The 25,346-nt window shown below is 37.0% G+C and overlaps 1 protein-coding gene across 11 annotated transcripts in view; it reads left to right on the top strand.

The window, feature by feature from the left end:
* Positions 1-25,346, top strand: part of lrrc7 (leucine rich repeat containing 7) — a 216,830-nt gene that overhangs the window by 126,625 nt on the left and 64,859 nt on the right. For all 11 annotated transcript variants that reach the window (XM_031900216.1, XM_031900220.1, XM_031900221.1 and 8 more), the window contains 5 exons: positions 3,730-3,793; positions 5,185-5,259; positions 10,113-10,257; positions 12,159-12,231; positions 21,485-21,614. In XM_031900216.1, coding sequence (XP_031756076.1) covers positions 3,730-3,793; positions 5,185-5,259; positions 10,113-10,257; positions 12,159-12,231; positions 21,485-21,614 — 487 coding nt within the window. The remainder of the gene's footprint in view (positions 1-3,729; positions 3,794-5,184; positions 5,260-10,112; positions 10,258-12,158; positions 12,232-21,484; positions 21,615-25,346) is intronic.

Raw genomic sequence — 25,346 nt, 5'->3', positions numbered from 1 at the left:
CCACAACTGTTTGTACATTTTGTTGCAAAATGGATGTAATTGCCTCTGTCTGGCCTAATTTCTGGTGTTCAGTATGAGAGTGATGTTTGCTCCCAGTTCTTTAGGTGCATGTATACTTGCCTATTGTGTGTATCTCCATGGTTTCCCCTGCATCAATAGGCGCAGAAGTGGAACATTTGGAAAAGTAAGCAGAAAGAACAAAGCATAAATATAAGGAAGTGCAAGGAGAACATTTTGGTGCAAGTACCTTTAATGAAAGTTGTTTTATGCACAACTCACTGCATGGAAATTGCAGGTCCACAATTACACTAATTACACTTATTAACATACATTAGCCCTCTTGTGTTTACATAGAGAGACAGTACAAGAAGAAGAGATAAATGTGGAATAAGCATTTAATAGAACTCTGAAAGGGCATGTCAACCCCAAAAATAATTTTTTGCATAATGAAAGAAAACATAATTCTAAGCAACTTTCCAATATGAAATAATCAAAAATTTGTAGCGCTTTAAACGCTATTTGTAAATGTAATTGCTATTGAAAGCAGCATTTGCTGAACTGCTGAACTGTTTTTTTAACAGTGTTGCAAAGGTCTTGCTTCTCCAGCAAGGCAGGTCTGTCACTCTGCTGGCTTGTGTTACAATGTTTCAACAGTCAGAGCCACCAGGGCAGAGAATAGAAAAGGACAGGCAACCACTGCTTCTAATAGCAATTATAAATACAAATAACTCAAAAACCATTACAGACTTGTAATAAATGTATATTGCAAAGCTGCTTAGAATTTTGGTTTCTTTTATTAGGCAAAAAATTATATTTTGCGTTGTCGTTTAATGTATTATAAAAAAAAATGATTTATGCAATGGGTTTACTAGTACCTATGTGCAGAAGTTGGATTCAGACGTAAGGATTTGGAAATAACATGACCAGTAAGACTTTTATAAGCTATATAAGCCATTTACAATCCTGTGTTTATGCAGTAAAACTACTTCTTCAGTGGTGATTTCATCCAGCTTAACAGAGAATGTAGCATTAAGATTTATACGTTCTCCTCTCAAAACCAATTCCTTCTGGGCAATTAGGATTTTTATACATTCTAAAACAACTATATGATATAATAATTAAAGGGGTTAAACATTAAAAATTCCCATACAATTGGTTTGCAGTCAGCATGGGTTTATGGTATTGCACAGCAATGCCTTATTAATAAAGTCAAAAACTGATTAGTCAAAAACTACAACTTTTTTTTAATTAACTTACCCTATAGGCAATGGCGTTACAGTATTTTTGAGTTCTGTTTAACAGTTTGTATCTACAGTTACTAAAGGAAATTTAAATTTATCTCCGCCTTAGTTATGTTTTAAAAAGAGTTTAAACAATTTTCAGTCAGTATGTGTATTGGCCTGTCTACAAGGCTTTAGGGGTCATTTATGAATGAAACCCAGACTGGGTGTCCTGAAACAGACATTGGAGTGTGAACATTGATGCAACTCATAATGGTGCTTGTGTCAATGTGAACTCCTATGAGCTCCTATGCAACTGGACATTTTTCAGCACATTTGTGTCTAAATCACAGTGCAAGAGCATCTGCATCAATTGTAACATAGCCAAGGACCGAACTTGGGGTAGGCAGAAGAGCCACCTGCCTAGGGCACAATGATTGGGAGGTGCCAGGCAGGAACCTCTCCTGCCTACCCCTAGCCACACTCCCTTCTCTTGCCCCCACTGGTTGTAGGGGCAATGACTCCCTCCCCCCCCACTTCCTGCTTCCCGGAAATGCCGGGGGAAAGGTGCAGGGGCGAGGTGGCCTACCGGGTTGCCTAGGGTGCCTGGTCGGCTTGGCCCGCCCGAGGACATAGCAAGTATCTGTTCTTATCAGTAGCGCTTCACCAAACCCCACAAAAGTAAGGCAGTAGTCACTTGATCCTCTGGCCATAGGGCTGGATGCTAAGGAGCCTGAGCTTGTATGCGCCACAGGATTTGCACCCCTGGGATGCCATAAGATCATGATTATTTATGTGTTGATCTATGTATCCAGTGCAGTAGACACTTATGGGTCTGCATAATGGTCTGGGGGGGGGGGTTATATGGCCATTAGGTTCCTTCCCCCCTAAATCCCAGCCCCACCATGGGTGCACAAGACTGAATACTCTTTTGGGGGTCAACAGAAGTCGTTAACATTGTTGTTTTGCCTGGAGGGTGAAGGTACAGGGGTCTCCCTAGCCTTGCGGCAAAGGGGAGCCTGCAAACCTTCCCGGCTGAGGGATTGGGGATAAAGGGGCCCATCCTATTCTTTAGACAAAGGAGGTCCTGAGGATTCTGCTACTGCAGGCTTTTTGTACAGGTGGTCAGGATTTTTTAAAGCCAAAGAAAATCATTTTGGCATTTTACTGCCGATAGATTCATCACATTATTGCCACCTAGAACGCTATATTTATTCTGCAGAAAGAGTTAAGAACCCTAGAAGCTTTCTCTGTTTGTTTAAGACTGCAGCTGCCATTTTAGCTTGGTCTTTATAGCTTCCTACTGCAGCTCTAGAGGCTGGTAGCTCAGATTACACATTCCTAAGGGTGGGGGGGAGTGAGTTTTATGAATTTTCATGGGAGGGGGAAGCAGGAGAAGGGAGAGAGGAGAGAGATGCACAGACCCAGGCCCCGGGAACAAGGACTTTTCTATGAAAGAAAGTCAGATACCAAAGAACATGTTTACAAAAAATAAGACAAGAAATCCTGTGTATCTTTTGATATAGGACTCAGTGCAGCATTACTGTGAGTGCTTATGGCTGTATTTACATAGACCTTTCTGAAAATGCTTACTTTGTTTAGCTTCTGCTTTAAGGTGTGTCCTTGCACCCTTGTATTTAATGTATGTTTCATACACTTTTTTGCACTGGTTAATATGAACCACTTGCTTTAAATAAAATACAATTTCTTAATAATTTCAATAAAAAAAATTGACATAACTATTGCAGTTGCACTTTGTACAACCACTGCACTTGTGGTTGTAATTGACCCCTGTCTCCAGTTGTGTTATAAAATGGTTATGATAATCCAGAAAGGCTGCTAAAGGAGATCAAGAAATGTGAGAATAATGGAGCCTTATAACAATACAAAAGCTGTATTAGTAACACAATTGTAAAAGCTACAGTAAAATAAAATAATTATACATTTATATCTCATTATTAGCAATATTAATATTTGACATTTTAATGCAGTGATCCCCAACCAGTGGCTCTGGGGCAACATGGTGCTCCCCCAATCCCTTGGATGTTGCTCTCAGTGCCCCCAAACCAGGGACTTATTTTTGAATTCCTGACTTGGGGGCAAGTTTTGGCTGAATAAAAACAAGATGTAGTACCAAATAAAGCCCCCCTGTACGCTGGTAGGGTGCATAGAGGCCCCTAATAGCCAATCACAGCCCTTATTCCTCCATGAACTTTTATGGTGCTTGTGTTGCTCCCCAAGTCTTTTTACATGTGACTGTGGCTCCTGAGTAAGAAAGGTTGGGGGCCCCTGTTTTAATGGATTGCTTACTAATATTTACACTTTATAAAATGCCTTTACACAAATATGTTGCGCTGTGTTTTCTCTTTTTTTTCCTTCTCTCTATGACTATTGTTGTTGCATATAGGATTATAGAGATGATTAAATTATTATTAATTTAGTATCAAACAGATGCCCAAAAGTCTTTAGTGGTTATGTTATTATAAACGTTTTTTCTATTATGTTACAGGTCTATGAGTAAACTTGCCCAGCTGGAGAGGCTTGATCTAGGCAATAATGAGTTTACAGAACTGGTAAGTAAACAAATGTTTATTATGTTACTCCTAAGAACAGGGTAAAGTATACAAAAGTGATTACTGTAATGTAAGAATTCACTCAAATATAGGGTTGCCACCTTTCCCTACTGCTAACTCCAAGCAGGGGGGCGAGCAGTGACCTTGTGGGGTCCTGCCCAGTTTTCCTAATTTGGAATAGCAGCCATGCAGTTTTGACTCGGACAGCCCTTCTGAAAACCGGGCTGTCCAGGTTAAAGCTAGACAAGTGGCAACCCTAATGAAAAGGCAGATTTAATAGTACCGTTTTATTGTAATAGATCAAACTTTTTAAGCAGGGGGCCAGTTCACGGTCCCTCAGACTGTTGAGTGGCCGGACTATAGTTTGTCCTCACCCCTGGCTAATACCAGTCTGCCTCAGCATGGTCCTCGGCCCCTGCATGTCATGTTACCCTGTCACACTGTCTGATGCTAATGATGTGTCCAGCGAGGACCATGCTGCGGCAGACAGGTAGTAGCCAGGGGTGAGGACGCAGCAGGGACCAGGTAAATGACCGGGGGGGGGGTGTATCCGGCCTGCGGGCCGTAGTTTAAGGACCCCTGTAATAGATAGTGACACGCTAAGAGTTTTCAATAAATATGTTTGTTTTATTTACAACAGAGGTTTCCCAAAAGAGAAATGGTTTTTCACAGTGCACAACAAAAGTAACAGCAACTTACAGTTTTTCTTCATTAACCAGAACAGTCTGGCAGTCTGGCTACACCGGTTTTGCTCTCTCCAGCAAAGTTCTAGCCCCACTTAGGACAGTTAATCCATTAAATAATTTACTTTAACAGCCTTAGCTCTCCTTAGGAGTTTCCTTTTCAAATCTCCCTGCATCAGCAATTCTCTCACTTTACTTCCTACTTCCTGCTTCTTTGGCAGTGAGCTCCCCTCCCCCAGGTGATGACTCATGCCTCACAGTCCCTGTGCTTGTTGATTACACAAAGGGGCAGATTTATTATGCAGTGTAAAAATGGCAACAAAATTCACCACACATTGCCAGACTTTTTCATGTAAAAATAATAATAAATAGGCCCCACAGTCTTTGTTATTCTCCTCATATGTTGGCTCTCTTAGTACATTCTGAGAGATATGTACCTTCCCTCTAGTGTTTTACCAGCCACAGAGGGTATGTATTTGTGAAGGTTCAGCTAAGCACCGTTGGAGGTCTGTATCCCAGCAGTGTGTTTAATGAGAAGTTCTCACCTAATGGATATACTCCCTAGACATGTCCTTGTACTCATATTGCAGAATATACAGTACATAGCAATCCCTTACTACTGGATGTATTTACCAATGTTAACCATATTTTATTCTTTACACAGAAACTAGTCAGTGACAGTGGATTTTTATTTTACTTTTCTTTTAGCCAGAAGGCCTGGAACTAATACAGAACTTAAAGGAATTATGGATAGACAACAATTCCCTTCAAACACTGCCTGGGGTAATCAAAATAAATGTTGTAGTTTTTTAACCTGCTCTTTTTAAATATGGCAATAGAATTTCCAGTGGTGTCCTATTTAGGAAATAACACTTCTGACTATGTAACTACAGAGCTGCACTGTAGCAACATTACAATTTGTAAGATTGTAATTTCTTGTGAGCAGGGCACTTTGACCCTATTTTTCATTCTGTAACCCTGTTAGTTAAATTATTGTTAGACCCCTGTTTATTATAAATGAATGTAAAGCACTTTACAACTTGCTTGCGTATAAATATGCAAGTGTTTATTTGTGCCAAAACATTCTTTGTGCTGTTCTTTCACAGGCTTATGCAATATTCTGATTAAGTGGTTTTGAGCCAACCACAAAACTCACAAAGCCCCATAAGAAGTCTTTTAAAGTTATGATCAGCGTATTCCCTTATATTATTCACATACAGTATTTCTAATGGCAGATGAGCAATGTCCACCTCTGTATTAAGCTAGTGCAAGCAGTTTTCCCCTGATGCACATCACGTCTAGGCCAACTGTGCTGAAGAATAGTGCAGCGAGTAAATAGGGTATATAAAGGAGAAAATGTACCTTATGATTCAGGCTTTGTATTACAGGACATGAAATACCAACTTTTCAGACCTCTTGACATTGATTTCTATGATAAATTGCTCCTTATGTAGCACACCTATTTGCAGTAACTTGTATTCATTTTAGAAATGCTTTCCCTTGTCTTGATAAAGCATAAAACAGAAATAGCATACATTGCTGTTAGGTCTAACCTCAATTTACATTTTTGGCAGGCAGATATACATATCATTCATACAATAGTCAGGGTCAGATTACAAATCAGGCAGGTGGAGTTCTAGATCTCAACCTTATTGTATCCCAGTAGCTGGGACATAATTATAGTCTTTGTACAAAAGATTGTTGCTAATGTGTGGGCATGTATGGAAAGTGTGCCTATGCAAAATTGTAGAGATTGTTGTTACATGATGTGTTATAGATTTCTAATTGTTATAGTCAACTATCTTGACAAGGGGACTCCTCAATTGACCCTTCTCTTTGAGCCATCCCATTGGACCCTAGGAGACCGTGATGGGGTAAAAATTGCCACAGCATTTATTTACATTTTATTAAATAAATAGGACCTTGCCAGCATAACTCATATTCTAAAGCCAGAATTTCATAAGAGATTGCTACTATGCTTTGCCATTTCTCACTAAAGACTTAAATTCCATAGTTGCCATTTGAGATCAGCACTATGTTATTATATCCGCCACTGAGTATTAGACTGCCTCTACCTACAGAGAGTATGGCCCCAAACTCTTCTACCAGCAGGAGCTGCATCACCAACCATGAGAGAAGTTCAGCAGCCCTGCTGCCGGTCCTGAATCTGCAGTGTCTCAATGATAAGAAAATCAAATCAGACTGTCTCCTAGCACAAGCAGTAGTAGAATCTGTATCTATCAACCGACTGTGCAGTCACAGGAGAGAACCTCATTTCTTCCTCTGCTAAAATTACCTTTGCAGTACTCTGGCAAGGTCCTACTGCTGCTGTGACAAATAAAGCTTAAAATACATTATCATATATCCACTGTTTTGATCCAGAGAAATTAAAGAGTTTGGAAAAAAAATCCTTCCTGACCCCCTGACATTCCCTGGATCAAGCAATTGTAGCTAACATGAATTAATACAATGCTGACTCTCAAGTTTATACTGTATAAAAATACAGAAACCACAAAATAACAAAGCATTCTAAAAAAACATCCACATTCCATTATTAATTGATAAAAGAAAAAATAAAGAAGAAGAAAATATGCAAAAAGGAGAGGGTGAATGGGACATTTCTACCTGCTCAGAAGATAAGGAAGTGAATGCTACTTTCCTTGTATCACGTCCCTCTCTTTCTTTCTCCAGCTTTCTCCAGCCTCAACTCTTTTCATCTCACCTAATCATGGCTGCATCTAATTCTGCCAATCTCTAAACATAAACCAGTGTAATCTGGCTGCTGGTCATTCGGATCCCTTGTCATGCAGCCCCGGCATTTATAGCTCCAGGGCTTTCCTTTCTTTTAGGGACAGTTCCAATGCATAATAAATGCAAATGTTAACATTTAACAAAAGTGGTAAAATCCTGAGTCATTTTCTATTCTATTTTTATGTTTAATTTTTTTTTTTTATCTCCAGAGCCTTGCCACCTTTAGTCCATCACAGATGATAATGTATTTTATTAATACATACATATAAATATATGATGTAATATTCCATTATCATTTTATGTTGGATCTCAAGGCAATACATTACATGCATTACAGCAGCCAATCTAGGGTAGATGCAAAGTGACCCACTGTGTGCAGTTCTACCATTCAGCCATAAGCAGCTGACAAAATTTAGTTTTATGCTTCACCTTTTCTGGGTGGGAGATTTATTTCCTGCCCTAATTTGCTAAATCTAACATCAAATCAAAATGACTTGCAGTAGGCTCCTCTTATTAGTGGACTTGCACTCCAGCTAGCATCCTTGCAGTTCATGTCATGAGCTTCATTTTCTTCCTTTAATCAAAATCAAAAAAATGTGTTCTGCTTGTGAAAGAATTCCATGAGTGCTTCCAATAGCTGCAAATCTAATCTGAATAAATGGATTGCATTTATTTTAATGTAATAGAATGTTCAAATTCAAATGGTAACTAAAGAAAACTGTATGTAGTGAAAAGGTCTGTCTGATAGAGAATTGTTCTAGTGCTTTTTTGTTGGAAATTGGAGAACACTTGATAACCAAAGTCAATTCTTGATTATGCAAGTCTTGTAAAATATATAGCAAGACCTTGACTCAAAACCAGATGGTAAAAAAAATATTTTTTAGGGATGGTATATAATATTCACAAAAAAGCATATCCCAGCAATTAAACTATGGGCATAAAACAGTGTTTCAGTGACTAAATACCAATGATACAATAGTGTGCTACATGAATACCCAGTTAATAAGTATTCTTTAAAAGTAGATATACTATATTTTATATCTATCAATATTTATTTTGGCTACTGTGGCAGTAGCACAGCACTGTTAGGTATCTCTATAAAATATTTTACATACAGTATATATTTTATACAATATGAATTTATGAGCATGTTTTGTAGTAAGAAGCAGAAGAGTGAGGGATAGGTCAGGAGAGGGATTTGCAACTGTTGAAGTGTGAATTGGTATTAAAAAATGAAAAATCTTAGTTAAGCCGTTGAGCCTTTCCTATACTTCTGTGACTTCTACATACTGGTCACCAGGGGTGTAGGTATGCTGTATTCTTGTAGGGTGCTAGTTATGAGAATAAGTTATTAGCTGGAAGTAGCAGTCACTGTAAGCCTCATCTGGCGCATGTCTACAGTAATTTGTTTGCTTTGCCTTAGTGACATATTGTAATGTGACAGATGTTAATGGTTTGTCTAATCCATACTGTTTGCAGTGCTTTCATTACAATGGGTCCAGTTGTTTAATTCTATCACAGAGAATCCTGTTTTATTTTTGTACTTACATAATTCACAAATTTAAAACTTTCCATTTGAAATTGAAATTTATATAAAATTCTTGTTTATAAACATGCACATTTCACATTTTTGTGAAGACAATACAGATGGTAACATTTGTGTCAATGTGAATTGTGTGTGTGTTTTTTACCAACTAAAATTGGGACGTTACTGAATGAATATGGTCTTCTATGAATTATTGAAGCTACTGCTAGGAAAAGATTTAAAACATAACAAAAAAGTAATTGCCAGTGGTTTGCAACAAAGTCACAGTTGCTTATGAAGCAGTCTCCTAAGTACTTAAGATCTATCCCAGTGATAAATTTCAGCTACACTACAATACACGCTTAATAGGATTTCACAAACCAAGTCATCCAAAAGCAACCCAGGCAGACCTAAATTGACCACCACATCTGAAGACTACTATATTAGGCTAGCTGGCAGAACAGCATCTAAATTTGATTGCAAGACTGAAAGCCAACTAAGCAAAGAATAGTTAGTAAAACCAAAAGGAAGACCATAGGCAAATTGGAATTTATAGTTAAATGGTCATTTTCAAGCCACTTATTTAGCAATGAAATTCAAAATAAAATAAATAAATGCAAACTTTAGCATGGATTTTGAATTTACTGTTGCATTTGGTTAGATAATGTTAGGAGATAGCAATATCAGAGATAAAAATAATAGTGCATAAGGCTAGTGCTACATGGGGCTCATTTTGGGCCTGTGGAAAAACACAGGCCTAAAATCAGCCCCTATGCTGACACCATCCTGCTACCTTGCCTGCACCTGGAAACATTGTATCCGCCCGGGTGCAGGAAGAATTGACAGCTGTGAAATGCAAACTCTCATGTTTTTTTTTGCTGACATCTGTCATATCTGCCTGCACCCAGGGTAGCAGGCTGGTGCCAGCATTGGGGCTTAGTCTCGGCCAGCATTTTTCTACAGGCTGAGGATCATTCCTGTGTGGCATTTTGATGAAAATATTTATTTATGGGGATAGTTCAGTTATTCTGGTGTTAAGTAACTTGCACAGTATTAACTACACTAAATAAAAACTACCAACAAAAGTGGTGCGAAAAAATGATGAAACAATTTAAATAAAATTAATATCAAATGAATTATTAATTATGCCTAGGAAAGAAATGATCAATAAATATGCTTAGGAAAGAAATAATATTAAGGAAAAGAAATAAAAAGGGAAATAAACAAGAAGCTGAAACAGAGGAGGGAAAATTAGGAGAGGTTTAACTTAAAAGAGGAGGGCTAGAAAAAAATAGCAACAACTAAATAGAATTTAATGCAAAATTATAATATTTTAACAGTGTTCAATTTATTTACCAAGGCTACAGGAAAGTTAAAGCAGTTAATATACCTGGACATGTCAAAGAACCGCATTGAAAGTGTAGACACAGATATATCTGGGTGCGAATCCCTTGAAGATCTCTTACTTTCCTCCAATTTATTACAACAGTTACCTGATTCTATAGGTAAGTCGATTTGTATGAATTTTATCATTAAACTTCATATCATATTTTTGTTATGTTCAGAACTTATTAAGAAATGGTTATGATCAGATTTTGGGCAGAATATAAATCAATATATTCAACAACTCCAGGTATGAGGTTTTAAAGGAAAAAGAAAGTCAAAGTCACTTGGGGGTGCCAAAATGTTAGGCACCCCCAAGTGACTTTAACCGCCTACCTTTTACCCCGGGCTGATGCCCCTGTTTAGAGAGAACAGCACCAGCCCGGGGTAGCTGCCTGCGCTTCCGCCTTTGTGATTTGCTGCACGCGCATGCGCAGTAGAGTGAAAAGCCGAACTTAAACATTAAAGTCGGCTTTTCACTCTACTGCGCATGCCCGGCCACCGGCATTTTCGAAAGCGGAAGCCGGAAGGAGGAAGCGCTCCGCTCCAGGTACCCCGGGCTGGTGATGTTTTCTCCGAACAGGGGCACCAGCCCGGGGTACGAGGTAAGCGGTTAAAGTCACTTGGGGGTGCCTAACATTTTGGCACCCCCAAGTGATTTTGCCTTTCCTTCTCCTTTAAGATGGTCTGCAAAGAATATCCACTTAACTAGAGCCTCCACTGCCTTAGGGCTCTGGCACACAGGGAGATTAGTCGTCCGTGACAAATCTCCCTGTTCACGGGAGACTAAACTCCCCGAAATGCCATCCCACCGGTGAAAATGTAAATCGTCGGTGGGATGGCATACGCGGCGGCACGATTTGACTGAAATTGCAGAAGTTTCCTCTCAAGGCAACTTCTGCGATTTCACTGAAATCGCTCCGCCGCGTATGCCATCCCACCGGCGAAAATGTAATCGCATTTCGGGGAGATTAGTCGTCCGCGTTACCCAACCACTTTTAACTCTGCGGGGCTGTAAGCTCTATGGGGAAGGGACCTCCTTCCTACTGTGTCTTATACCACATGGCACTGTGTGTAATTTTGTATATTGTAAGATTGTACAATGCTGTGTATCCTTGTAGCGCTTTATAAATAAAGTTATACATACATAATACATCATTGGAAGGGCCTGAACCTCCCCGGTAGCCTTTTTAGTATTGTATCATTGTCCCCCACCTTACAAACGTATAACTTTATGCAGTGACTGATGCCCCCCTCTTGTGCCTATTGTGGAAATAAATTTGTTTTTACATTTAGTGTGTGTTGGGACCAACAAATATTTCATTTACTTGATGACTGGGGGGGCATGTCAATATCAAGGGGCGCTGCTACCTGAAGCATGGCAGCAGAGCCCTGTTAGTAAGATCTGTTAGCTTTTTATTTTTCTAAGTTAACTGTAATGTATTATATCTTTAAACTTCAAAAAAAAAAAATTTTAACTATATTTTTATGGAATTAGAATTCCATATTTTTAACTGGATGACTTTTTTGAAGTTATTTTTTGTGGTCTTTAAATTATTTACCTTGTTCTCAATCCAAAGTGAAATTTAGATTATAGATTGTTTATACCCACTTGGACAATTATATTAATCCTAGGGCCTCACATTCTTATCATGACACTTTACATGTGGCAACTGAGCTTAATATCAGGAAAATGCCTTCTTCCCCAAAATGGATGACCTCATGTAAGTGTTTTACGTGCAGCGATTCTTATTCTTCTTCATTACAAGGTATTTGCAGAAGCTTTGTTGCCTGTGAGTGACAAACCTCTACATCTGTCATTGTCCTTATAGGTGGGCACAGTATCAGCAAATTTATAAAAATACTGGCAGTTTAAGATTAAATTCTTTTTTGTAATTCTCATCTATAGGAATATTCATAAGAAGCCACACACATTCCATTTATATGTAGTGGTAAATATTACACCATTTGTTGTGACCTTCCGTACACCATCCTGATCTATGCCATTATTTTACTGTTTTAGGTCTCTTGAAAAAACTTACAAATCTGAAAGTAGATGACAATCAACTTGTAGCATTACCAAATACAATTGGAAAGTGAGTATATTAATTTTACTGTTGTTTTCATACTTCTGTATTTTATTGTGTTAAAGAAGGAATGTTCTCTTCTGCTTTTCTGCTATGCAGGACAGAGATAGCAATTGGTCCACAGTGATCCCTAAGTAGTTTTATGGGAGAAACAAGGCCACAGATGAATGTGCCCAGTTTGTGTACATTGTTTTTTTTTTTAATTTATAATCTTGTGGGTTTACATTGAGTTCCTGCTTGTGTGGGCCTTAGCAATCTTGCAGTGTTGTGCCAGACAGTGTTCTTCTCTGATTTAATCACATACATAAGGTGCATAGTCACTGTGCAGTTGGGGACTGATAGAGAAAAGTGGTGTTTGCTTCTAGGCAGTCAGGGCCCTACCTTGCTCTGCGAGGGGACACTGATCTACTGTATTAGACATATTACTAAACTGTCAAGTTTATTTAAAACCACTGTGGACTCGAGCAATATAAGGTTGATGTAATTCTATATGCTGCAGCTCCAAGTCAAAAAAGTCCAGACGTGTCCCAGTTTTCAGCTAAGCATTAAAGCAGTAGTTTCAATAAGGGCAATGCCACGTGTAGCATTAAATGTTTAGTAGTCCTTCTGTCCATGACTTGCACCTGAAATGAATAATAGGTGTTAATGGGCATTTAAAACTTACCAGAAGAACTACTAAACCCACAAGTAAGAAAACTCAAACAACTGCTGTGGGCCTTTACCCCGTTATGCCATATGCCAAGTCTACTTTTACTGTAAGCATAGGGGTGGCAATAACCTTTCAAATGGGTATTTCTACAGACTTATGCAGGCTCTAACATAGGTGGCCAAAATTATTTCCAGGCTTGGTAAATGTTTTTAATGTAAATAATGCAACTTACCAAAATGATAACATTGTTGTATGTTACAATGAGCTAATTTGGAATGATGTTTGGTTTAGAGAAATAATTTAGAAATGCAAAATGGTTCATTTGGGTGTAGGTTGTAATATGTTTGTTATATTAACCAGTATTGTCTTTAATGTGTCCTTCCACAGGCTTTACTAAAAAGCTTCATTGTCCTTTTTAAGTTTTATTCTCTATGTTGATTTCAAAGTCCTTTACTGTTATCTCCATGCTTTTCTCATTTTCTTCCATACTCTTCTTTCCATTCTTTTTTTCATTTGATCATAACCCAGTTCTATATCCCTGCTGGGGAGGCAGAAATCAGGGAATCGATGGGAGAATTTTGTTCTTTTCTGTTGTTAAGAACAAAGTGAAAGTTCCAAGTTACTGTCCAGATCTAGCAAAATAATAGTTAGCTGTGAAGAGGTTGGAAAATAGAAGAATCAAACTGTAGTCCAATTGATTTAAGTAGTTTGTGTCATGAAATAGCCAGAGGAGGACCACAGCAGGCGCTCTGCACAATGAAGCGGCTTTCTGGAGTAGGCATGAATGCAATACTATAGCAAAAATATTGTAACCATAACAGCAGTCTATTTTGTATTTTTGCAAGTAAAATGCATAATGCACATTTATATATGTAGACATATTTATTAGCATAGTACAGATGAAAAATGTATACTTTCAAAAAAACAATTTGTGCACACTAATTGCTCCAGTTTCAGTCATCTGACTACTAAAAATGAGTCCTATGGTGGCAGTGGGATATCCATGTAGTAACTCAGAATGTTGACATGTATCAGCTTGGTGAATTAAAGTTAGAGTCAAACCAGGCAAGTAATTTTATTGTTGTGTTGTGTCACTGCAGGCAGAATTCAGAGAGTTTTGATGAAGCAGGTCACACAGATGCTTTGCAAACCTACAGTCTGTATCAGTTAAAGAAGTCTGCATAGCAGCTGCTATTGTTGCAGGGTAAATGATTTCCATTAGAACTATGATCAAACATCTCCCCTATGCTATTGTAACTGCAAAACACAGTTTGGGAATACCTTCTTAGTGTGTTGGCAAGCAATACATACTCTGTCCAAATATTAGAAAACAGAATTCTTATAGAATGCTTATATGTTTTTATCCTAATATCTACCCTGTTATTTTTCTGTCCTGATGATTACTTTAGCCAATACTTATGAAATCTAGTCTGAGGGCTTTGTGCATATTTAATAAGCTATGCCAGCTTTGTATTATCCATTTGTGTACCTGCTTTATTTAATTCTATAACCTGAGAACAAGACTGCCATATGGGTCTCATCCAATGACAACCTTTCCTGCAAATAGTTACATAGTTACATAGGGTTGAAAAAAGACCATCAAGTTCAACCCATCCAAGCAAACCCAGCACACACAACCCACACCCACCAATCCACACACCCAAATGGAGATGGCATAGACACTTGCAGATCTAGGTTGGTCCAATAGCAATTAAAGCTGTTTCTTTAACTTCCTACTATTTTTTCTCAAATTAAAATACTGATTACTCTGCCATGGCATGTAAAAAAATACAGTGTTTTAGTAATCAATGTATCTTCTTATAGCTATGCAGAACTTTTCTTAAGCAATACACCAAATAGGTACAGTGCACATTTCAATTCATTAACTCTATATTCTGTTTCCTAAATCTCTGGTAATGATGAGATTTATCTAGGAGTAGATCAATGAAACAGACAATTAATTTTGTTTTCAAAACTAAACCATGACACTTGTGTAAAACTTGTGCATGATAATAAGCTAAATATGCTTACATGTAAAGGGACTTGGTCTGATAAGGATTTAAGGTTTTTCCTGTCACATATAAATAAACAACAATCGCCAATTTTTTTTTTGGGGGGGGGCTGGCAGTCTTTCATTAGGTATGTGAGATTCCTTAATTAAAATTACCAGGATCTGTAGTACCTCCACTTGGGAAGAGAGTGGGAATAGCAAGTTTGCTAGTCCCTCTCTCAGTCAGATTTTCTCTTCATGCAACACCTATTCCTTGCTACTTGCTCCTACATCCTTACATCACATTTGCAAATGTACATAGCATGCAATTATGACCCATTTTTCCATAGACAGGCAGAAGCAACCATCAGCTTATTAAAAAATAAACTTCCAACAAAATCCCTACTTGCTGGCTAGCTAGGGTCTCTTAAAATAACGCAAATATCCTACTCTTACCCCTAACCATCACACTGTTGTTTGCAAATTAAATAAATCAGCCCATACACTGTAACTAATACATACACTAATTTAGACTCTTTGATTTCCCCAGTCTACTAACAAAAGACCTTCAACTTTGAATTTTGACAGCAACTGCTAAATTTTTAAGCTATTCACCTAAAGAAACTAAGGGGCCAATTCACTTAAGGTCAAAAAAAGAGTGATTTTATTGCGTTAAAAATATTATCACTTTTTTGCAAGTTGACGATCGATTCACTAAAAGGACACTTGTCTGAATTAAGAAGCAATGTTCTTGGTGTTATTTATCTAGCGATGACCAATTTTAAGCAATATTTTAACACATTTGCATTCGTTATCGACCTTTAGTGTATCGGCCCCTAAATGCGGAATTTAATAAAATTCACAATTGCACTCAAATAAGAAGAAATCGCATTTTGCAATGTAACATTCTTCATTAGCCTTTTTTCGCATTGCAAATGTTTAAGACATGCTTAAAGATGGCATACATTTTAAGGTAAAATTTGTGAATTTTTCATTAAGAAGTTTTATTAAAGCAAGTTTTATTAGCAAAATTTTTACGAGGCATGGATTTGTGGCGAATTTCTGTGTTTTGTCATTGCCGGATTTTTGTGCAAAAATGGCCTAGACAATTGACTGCAGATAAAAATTAGCGTGCAACGAAAAAGTTGAGTGAGTCAATAGACAACAATTTTTTTTTGGCGCATGTGACAATTTTTTTTGTTTTTGGCACGTGTAATTTTTCATGTTTCGCAAATTTTTCGTTGAAGCGAAACAGGACAGATTCGCTCATCACTAATTAGAAACACTATACACTGGCACAAATAACATTTTTTTTGACTCGCAATTACAAAATTTGTTGCAAAGTGAAAATTTTGTCACTTTGCAACTGTTTTTCCGTTAGCGACATATATTAAATACCCCCATAAGGGGCAGATTTATTAACATTATGATTTTCTTGGTTTAGGTGGTTTTGAAACATGACTAAACTCATTTCCACTAAAACAATGAATGTCTAATCATTTATTAGAAGATCTAAATTAAAAAAGCAGAAATGAGTTAAACTAGGGAACAAAAACAAAAAGAACATGAATATCTCAAATATTTAGTGGTTTTTACATTTTTCCACAAATCTTTGTGGACTTTTAAATGAAAAACAAACCTCAAAGCACAAATGAAATACAGATTACAAAGTTAGAATTTGCCTAGGACAACTCCCATTGACTTCTACATGACCTTGATGGCAAAGTTTTTTTATTGCTGTTTTTCTTAGTTTTTACACTTAATAAATCATAAAAAAAAAATTTACAGCAAAAAAATGAATTTTTAGCACAAAGAAAACCATAAATCATAAAAAAAATAAAATACAAATGTTAGTTAATGCCCCCCTAAGGGCAAGGAAATATTGTTTTGGACTTTTGATATTATCTTTGATTTTTAATTATTATCATTATTGCAGAGAGAAATATTTCACATCTGTTCTATGTGCAAATACAGGATCATAGGCGGAGGGTGACTTTTTTGTTTGTGGAGGCTAAAGATGGGCCATACATAGACTGACCCAAAGCTAATGTGAGACCTAGTGGATTTGCTGTGTAAAAAAGAACCGCCCAACTACCTCCTGCGGTTCCCACGGACTTCAAGGGATATTTTGCAAAAGTGCGGACGGAGGTGCTTTTTTCACCCTAAAATGCTTTGGTGTAAAAGTATTTATACATGCACTTCTGTGAGGGGTTATCCCTATCCATTTGTGTTTGGGATCAGTTAGGGTGTGTGTTTCAGTTAGTTTTATAGCAAGAAAGGCAGTGGGTACTGACATTCCAAGCACATAATATACAGTGAGATGCAGTCTGTAATTACAAAACCAGCACATTATATGCAGTGAGTTGCAGTGGGTACTAATGGCAGATATTGGGGCCCTGGCACTATAACACTGGCATTGATACACGACATTGTTTTTTTCCCAGCCATACACTCATAGGGGTGCCACTGTAACTAACTAGGAATGAACAAAACAGTGGTAAAAGTAAAAAAAAGTGTAAAAACAAACAAAAAAGAAATATAAAAGAACAATTAGCTTTTTGTGGGTGAGAGATATAAATTAGGACTAGAGAAAAGGTCAAATGGATATTACAGATGCCAGGTGACAAAAAACAATTTAATATCAGCTAATGAGTCAGCTTTTGCAGCATATACAAAATAGTACCTGTGAGAGTTTGATGAAATCTGCAGCAAATGTACAGAGCTATTGGGGTTCTCAGGTAAAGTTTACAGCCTGAAGAACCTTCATATTAGTCTTCATTTCTGCAGTGTCTTCCTCTCTCCAGCCCTACCTACATCTGCGGCTTGATTTGTAAATTTCACTGTCTGTCAAGAAAGCTGCACTCTGATTGGAAAAGCCACAAGAAGAAAGATCCAATCAGAGTGCAGCTGATTACAACAGAACTGGAGCTTGCTGGAATGCACAGACCTACTCAGATGTTAAAATAACAGCTCAGAGAAAGTCAAGTAAAGAATTTTTTCTAATGTGCCAGGTTTGGGGAGACTTAGCCTATGTACAGTATAATTGAATCATAATTGTGTCCCAGGTTGTCATTGTTATAATAAACTTCCACAATGATTTAGGGTATTTGGGATTTTATAAATGGTAACTGCAGTGTAATTGTTTTCAATTCTGCTTTAATACACTGCCCTCTCATTCCAGTATCTTGTATATTTTTTGTTGAAAGCATTGTACCTGCCTATTTTACCTGAATCCACAGTATTTTAACAGATTATACATTAATTTAATTTATCTTAGGATAGGATGCCAGTAACAGAAGAAGGAATATGCATTGTGGTTAAAGCATATACAAATAAATCCCCTCTTTAAAACTTCTTGGTCAGTTTAGAAAGCTATAGGGGTCATTTACAATCTGCAAGTACAGTTGTAGTCGCACAAGTCTATTCTTTAAAGGTAATTGCGTCATTTGGATGCCGAGTATAGTGAATGATGACATCTCAACACCAAAGACTTTCAGAACAATTGCATCCGATTCACGTCGCAGCACAACTGTGCTGTTCTAACACATTGACCGCAATCGCATCAGGTGTGTTGGCAACTCATGGCTGGAGTTATGCTGGAGAAAAATATCGCATTGGGTTTAAAAAATAGGTCAACTAGCATCCGAAATTGCAACTTGCGCACTTATAAATGAGCCCTTAAAAATTCAGCAGAGACAGCCATATGTAGTGACTCTAGCATCAATTGAATCTTCTTTTAGCTAAATATGAGCCAGGTCCACAAAAATATATCCTGTAGCACTAAATATATTGTTACTATGTTGTTATTATGATCTTTAAAGGAGAAATAAATTCATTTTGGCATTTTACTGTCACTGTTTTACCAAATTAGTGCCACCCAGAACACTATATATATTCTGCAGAAAGCATTACCATACCTGAGTAAAGAGCCCTAGAAGCTTTCTCAGTTTGATTAAGACAGCAGCTGCCATTTTAAGTAGTTTCCTGCTGCAGCTCTTAGCCCTTATAGCTCAAATCAGGGGAGGGAGTACTTAACATTCTGGTGGGAGAGGGGAACAGGAAAGAGGAGAGAACTGTGCAGACTCTGGCCCCAGGAATTAAGGATTTTTCTGAGAGAGGAAATCAGATACTAGATATCAGAACATGTTTACAAAAAAGGAGACAAGAAATCCTGTCTTTTGATAGAGGACTCAGTGCAGCTTTTCTGTGAGTGCATATGGCTGTATTTAAATAAACCTTTCCTTCTCCTTTAACAAGAATTTCTAGGTATATAACAATGACATATATATAATATTGACTTATACACCAAACACATTAATACTATTAAATAGATACTGACACCAGAAATTAAACCTTACTTTACATTATGCAACTTTTAGTTCTGCCTTAAAGGGATTCTGCCATGATTTGTATTTTCCTTTTTATTTCTAAATTACACTGTTTACATAGAAAATAATTCACGGTATCACTTAAAATGTTATTCTTGAACCTATAAATTGGTAACATTGGTGTGTAGACAGCCATCTTAGGTCATTCTGCCTGATTCTGAGCTTTAAAGAGCCAGCACTACACTTTGAACTGCTTTCAAACAGCTATTCACACAAGCTATTGTTTCTCCTGCTAACTGAAGGAGTCATGAGACGGACTTAGATTTTTTTACTATTGAGTGCTATTGTGGTACCTACCACTTATACAATACAGGTGTTGGGCTGTTATCTTGTTCCCTTCCATTGTTCTGCTGATCAGCTGCTGGGGGGAAAGGGAGTGGGGTGATATCACTCCAACTTGCAGTGCAGCAGTAAAGTGTATCAGATTACAAGTCACATGGCTGTGGCACCCATGGAAACAAAGAATACGGCCATGTAAAATTTAATTAAAAAGAAAAAAAAAATCTGTTTGTGCTTTCAAAAAATGGATTTCAATATGGGTTTCTGCTGGAGAAGCTCTATTGATGCATTTTGAAAAAAAACATGTTTTCCTATGACTGTATTCCTTTAATAGTATTTGCTCAATGCTTTTACCTTACCTATCTGATCCCCTATGTTCCACTATGAGGGGGCTGCCATATTTGTGCAGCAGGAGTCAGTTTAGGGACTTCATGTAACAATTAATTACAAGAGCAGAACTATTAGCGACAAATGATCAACAGGACCTATAGATAACTTTTAAGGTACATTCATATATAGAGTATTTTCTTTAGTGTCGGTATCACTTTTATAAAACATTGAAATGAATAACTGCCCTGTAGTCCTCTATCTTTTGCTGAAATGCAAACCCCAACATCATCTGACAACTAAAAGCTGTGAGGAAGTGTTGAAATGTATAGTCCCACTACAGTTAGGGGCAGATTTATTATGCAATGTAAAAAAATGGGGACAGAATTCACCACATATCACCAAGCTTCAACATGCAAAAAAAACGTTGTAAATCGGTGTAATTTTTTTACATGTTCCTGTCTCTTGTCTTATTCCTAAACTAAAATTAATGTGAATATTAATATCCTCTCTTGTACTAAAGTAGCTTTTCTACTCTTCAGGAAAGGTGTTTCATTATATGAGCCACTTGAAATTTGATGAGTAAATGTATGTCCTGGTTTAATTCCAAATTTTCTTTACTTCTATTGAGTTTCCATGAGAAAGTTTTTTTTCACATTTAACATTGTTGGTTGGATTTGCTTCTATTAATTTGTAAAATGTTGTGCACTGATGTTGGGTGATCAGGCCTGGCTTACAGTTGGAGTTCCAATGCCTACCACAGGTGTTCATTGAGGACAGGAGTTTGTACAGGCCAGTCAAAATGTTCCACCCCTATTTATGCAAACAATTTCTGTTTAGACCTTGCTTTGAGTACAGGGTCATTATCCTGCTGCAAAAGGAAAGGGCCTTCACTAAACTGTTACCACAAAGCATGGAATTGTGTAGTAAAAACTGTCTGCAATGATAGCCAATTTCAGTAATAAAAAGGGGTGTGCACATACCCTTTGCTATATAGTGTATATTTTCCTGACTGTTACAATAAATTTTCTCAGTAGCATAGAATATAATATATATTATTTTCCTGATTATAATAAGGAGCACAATACAACGCAAATGTGTTATTTTTGTCTTCATGCACATGTCCTATTCATCGCTAATTTACTCCTCCTTTTCATCTCATTGCATATTCCACCGATGTGTCTGTTGTTGTATGTACCACTCCCAGTCTTGTAGCTGGCTTTCCTGGCTGTACAGGTAAAGTCTTCATCACTGCCCTCTTGTCCTCTTACTGTTTGCTGTAGATAATGGTTGTGTGTTGTGATTTCTGTCTTAACTTGGAGACACAATGATCTCTTTGTGTTTATGTAAATATAAAATGATAGCATATACTAAATACCTTGTTGTTAATTCCTGTATGCTTGTCCTGATTATTGATTTGAGAATGAGCTAGCTACTAAAAGAATAATGGCTTTATTGTGAGAAACTGACATATCTGCAAGATTTGCAAATCAGTATTTACAAATGATTTATTTTGTACAGTTTATTGCACAGTTTTCTTTGTGTGTGTGTGTTATAGATTTTACTGCATAATTCATACTGAAACTGCAAATTGTGCTTTGTTTAATAAGTCTTCTTCTAAAATTTCAGTTTATCTTTATTAGAAGAGTTTGATTGCAGCTGTAACGAGCTGGAGTCTTTGCCGCCCACTATAGGATACCTGCATAGTCTCCGAACATTAGCAGTTGATGAAAATTTCCTCACAGAGTTGCCCAGGGAAGTGAGTATGAGTACACAAAAGACTGCATTTTATGTGTGACTGGGTGTTTGAATGGAACATATTAAGTAACGCTATATACAGTTTGAAAAAAAGAATGAGATTTGATGGTATCTGAAGTTCTAAAACATTCTTTACAGTGCCCTTTTTTAGATCAGATATTTTCACAAATAAACCTAATCTGTTATACCAGGTGTTATTGGTCTACTGATATGTATGTAGAATTCACAATAAAACAATAGAGCTATGCTAGGGAAGAGTTAGAGAATAGGGAGTTTCTGCAAGTAGTAGATGTTCAACCTGTATTCCTTCAGATGTTGTTAAACTCTGCTGTCAGAAAATACAGTGAGTTGGAGTTTAACAAAAAGTTCAGGCTAGCAGTTTTAACATATCTTGTAATAAGAAACATATCTAACACTTAAATATTGTAAAAAATAATCAAAATACATGTTTGGCCCATAGCATCAGGTAGGGGTCCAGGTGCTGAAGCCACAGGTGCCAGTTATAATCTCCTATAGCTGCCAGTTGAGGAAATGGCTAGGTCTAGTAAATACTGACTGGTAAATACTAACTACAAGTAAGTTGCTGCACCCTGTTGCCTGAGAAAAGGTTCACCTTGCCACATGGCAGGAGCAGCACTGGTTCCCTAAAATAATGGAAAGAAATTATCAACTTTTTCCAGAAATTATTAGTTAAAAAAAGGTTGGCTAACATAGTAGAATTTTGTTTCTGATCACAAGCCCATGTGTAGAATGGCTTTTGACTGGATATACAGATCTTTTTTTTAGCTAAATGCATGTCCTCATTTAACCACTTAAATGCTTTGCTTTCTTGTAATACTAACTTGCATATTTTTCAGTTTCTATTTTTAAAAAACTGTGTGTAATATAAATTAAACTGCCAGAGCTACAATCCAACAAGAAAGGTTTCTAAACTGCTCAATTAAAAAAAAAATTGTTTCCCTTGAACTTGTGAGTCAAATCCTAAATGGTATCTCACAGACAGCAAATAGGTATGGTGGTTTCCACTAGCTAAACTCCCATAAGTCAGTGACACTAGGAGCAAAATAATACTATTCCATTTATTATTTGTGCCTCAAAACTGTTTAGAACAGATGATTATTCATCAGTCTAGGATAAAAGCAGTTGTATGGGTTGCTAAGATTTTGAATATGCTTCACAGGTCATTTGATGACTCCTTTACATTTGTCGGTGGTTTTATAAAAGGCTAGCTTCTGAACCACTTATCAAAGAAATGCATAGGGGTGTGTTTAATGTCCAGATATATTTGTCATGATAGCACTTCGAAAGAGAGTAAATAGCAGCGGAATTAACTTAGGGGATGTGACACTGGCTTTGTAAATATGGGATGTGACACTGGCTTTGTAAATGTGAGTGATTTATCAGTCTGATTTATTACTCATTCCCCTGCCTGGCAGTCTATAAAAGCATTTTAGAAAGAATTATTGAAGCCACTGGATCTTTTGTACTTGTTGACTATTGCCTGCCGAATGCCTGATTCCTGCACCCCTTTTCTCTATAGTCATCTTCCTTCTCAAACCTCATAAATCAGCTCTTCCTCTTAAGAACATACTTCATCATTGTTGAATTCTTCTGAGAACCCACATCTTGCAAAAGCATATTGCCATTTTTTTGAAAAAACAAATGATAACATTTGCGAACTTTTAGGCAACTCATATATCTGTTCATTGCTTACTTCCTTAACTTGCTAATCAACCATTATTTTTAACATAGCGCATATCTTTAATAGGAACTTGTTGCCCATATTGTAGAATTTCCAAACTGACAGATTGCCATTGCATCTTTTTGTCATCCAGTTATCAGAGCCATACTGATTGTGAGACTACTTGAGCTATGCTTCAGCTCTTTGGCAATGTTGCTTAAGTTTTGCTGTTTCTCAGCATCACCTGGCCTACTAGAATAGTTCTAGAATAGGTGCTCTTGCTATGTCTTGATTTTTAAAAACCTGGCAGTTCCCAACTAGCTGAAGGCTACAAGGCTGATGTATCATTCATAGTTATCTTCTTATAGTTATCTACAAGGGTTAAAGATACATACTGATCTTAAAAAAAGAATAACTATGCTTTCACAGTTAACAAATTCTCTTTCACACTATTAATACCTGAATGTGACTTGCATAGGGGATTTAAGCAAATCCTTTCTAACTACTTAAAGTAATTAAACATATTCTGATGAATATACACAGGTAACTTCTTTGACAAATGTCTCAGTTCTCAAAAACACGGTTCAATTTTTGCTAAATTTTCTTGACAGTCAGGAAATTTTCCTCACAGCATGGTGTTGATAGTGAACATAATGAAACTTCTTGAAATGGTTTTGTATTTTTAAGTTCAATATTTAATAACTCCGTCCCTAAGTTTATGATTATCTACTTATTAAACACAAAAATGCAGCTGAAAAAGATCTTATCACCGAGACCTAAAGCCATACCCTGGAGAATCTATAATTGCAAAGGCCAAGAAGTTGAAGTCAAATGTTTCAGTTTTACAAAAGAATGAACAAACGAGGCTGTGAAAGCCCAGTTCTCCAATATCATTCTGTGCAACTGAAAGGGAATTAACAGCAACTGTACCTCTTGTGCAAGCACAAACACAAGTTGAGTACAGGTATTGGATCCATTATCCAGAAGCCTGTAATCCAGAAAGTTCCAAATTACAGACATGTAATTCCCATTGATTATATTTTAATTAAATAATTCCAAATTTTAAAACATATTTGCTTTTTCTCTGTAATATTAAAACTTTACTTTTTCCCTGATCCCCACTAAGATATAATTAATTCTTATTGGAGGCAAAACAATCCTACTGAATGTATTTAAAAGTGATTTTTTAGTAGTAGTATGAAGATCCAAATTAGAAAATCCCAGGTCCCAAAAAGTCTGGATAATAGGTCTCATACCTGTATTCATTTTGTTTAGAATCTAAATCTTCTAGTCCATATATGTTCTGAGGTTGAGCAGTCCATAATCACTTGCTTTAAATCCATTCTAGTTTAAATGATGAGATTAGTGGTAAAATGGTTTTGTACAATTTCACTATTCTTTATTTTATCTCAGCTGTCACCGTATAACACATTAGCTAACATTTCTTAAACATATATTACACAATATAATTGGGATCCTAGTTTATTTCTACACTTCTCCTTGTATACCGATTTATTCTACTGTAAACATGACACCATCTAAAAAAGTAACAATGGGCATATGCTAGGTCCTGGAACAAATCCTCCATATTTCTAGTAATAAGACTAACATGAGGCTGTCTTATGTTTACATATATATAGCTCATTCCTTCTTGCATCTTTCACCATTCTTTTATGTTTATTGCAGGTATCTAAATGCTTTTTTTGCCTGTGTGTTTCGACTGATATATCTGTGGCTGTTGTGTCAGCCATGTGGTAAAATGACACAGGCTGTCCAGTCATCCTTAGGGTAAGGCCCCATGAGGCTGAAAATCCACCATACTTTTAAAAAATCTTCTAATTGTATCTGCACCCAGAAGCATTGAATCCGCTCAGGTGCAGACGCACTTAGCCAATATCCACCAAAAAATGCAAAGTCTCATGTTAGTTATCGGCTGAGTGTGCCTAGACAAAGGCCATTTCAGTGCTTCTGGGTGCAGGCACATTTAAAAGATTTTTCAAACGTACTGGCAGATTGTCAGCCTGTACTTGCAGGCCAACAATTTGCTTTGTG

This window comes from Xenopus tropicalis, chromosome 4 (assembly GCF_000004195.4).
Source record: "Xenopus tropicalis strain Nigerian chromosome 4, UCB_Xtro_10.0, whole genome shotgun sequence".
NCBI lineage: Eukaryota > Metazoa > Chordata > Amphibia > Anura > Pipidae > Xenopus > Xenopus tropicalis.
The sequence above is the reverse complement of the archived record's forward strand: the minus strand, read 5'-3'. Positions and strand labels throughout refer to the sequence as shown.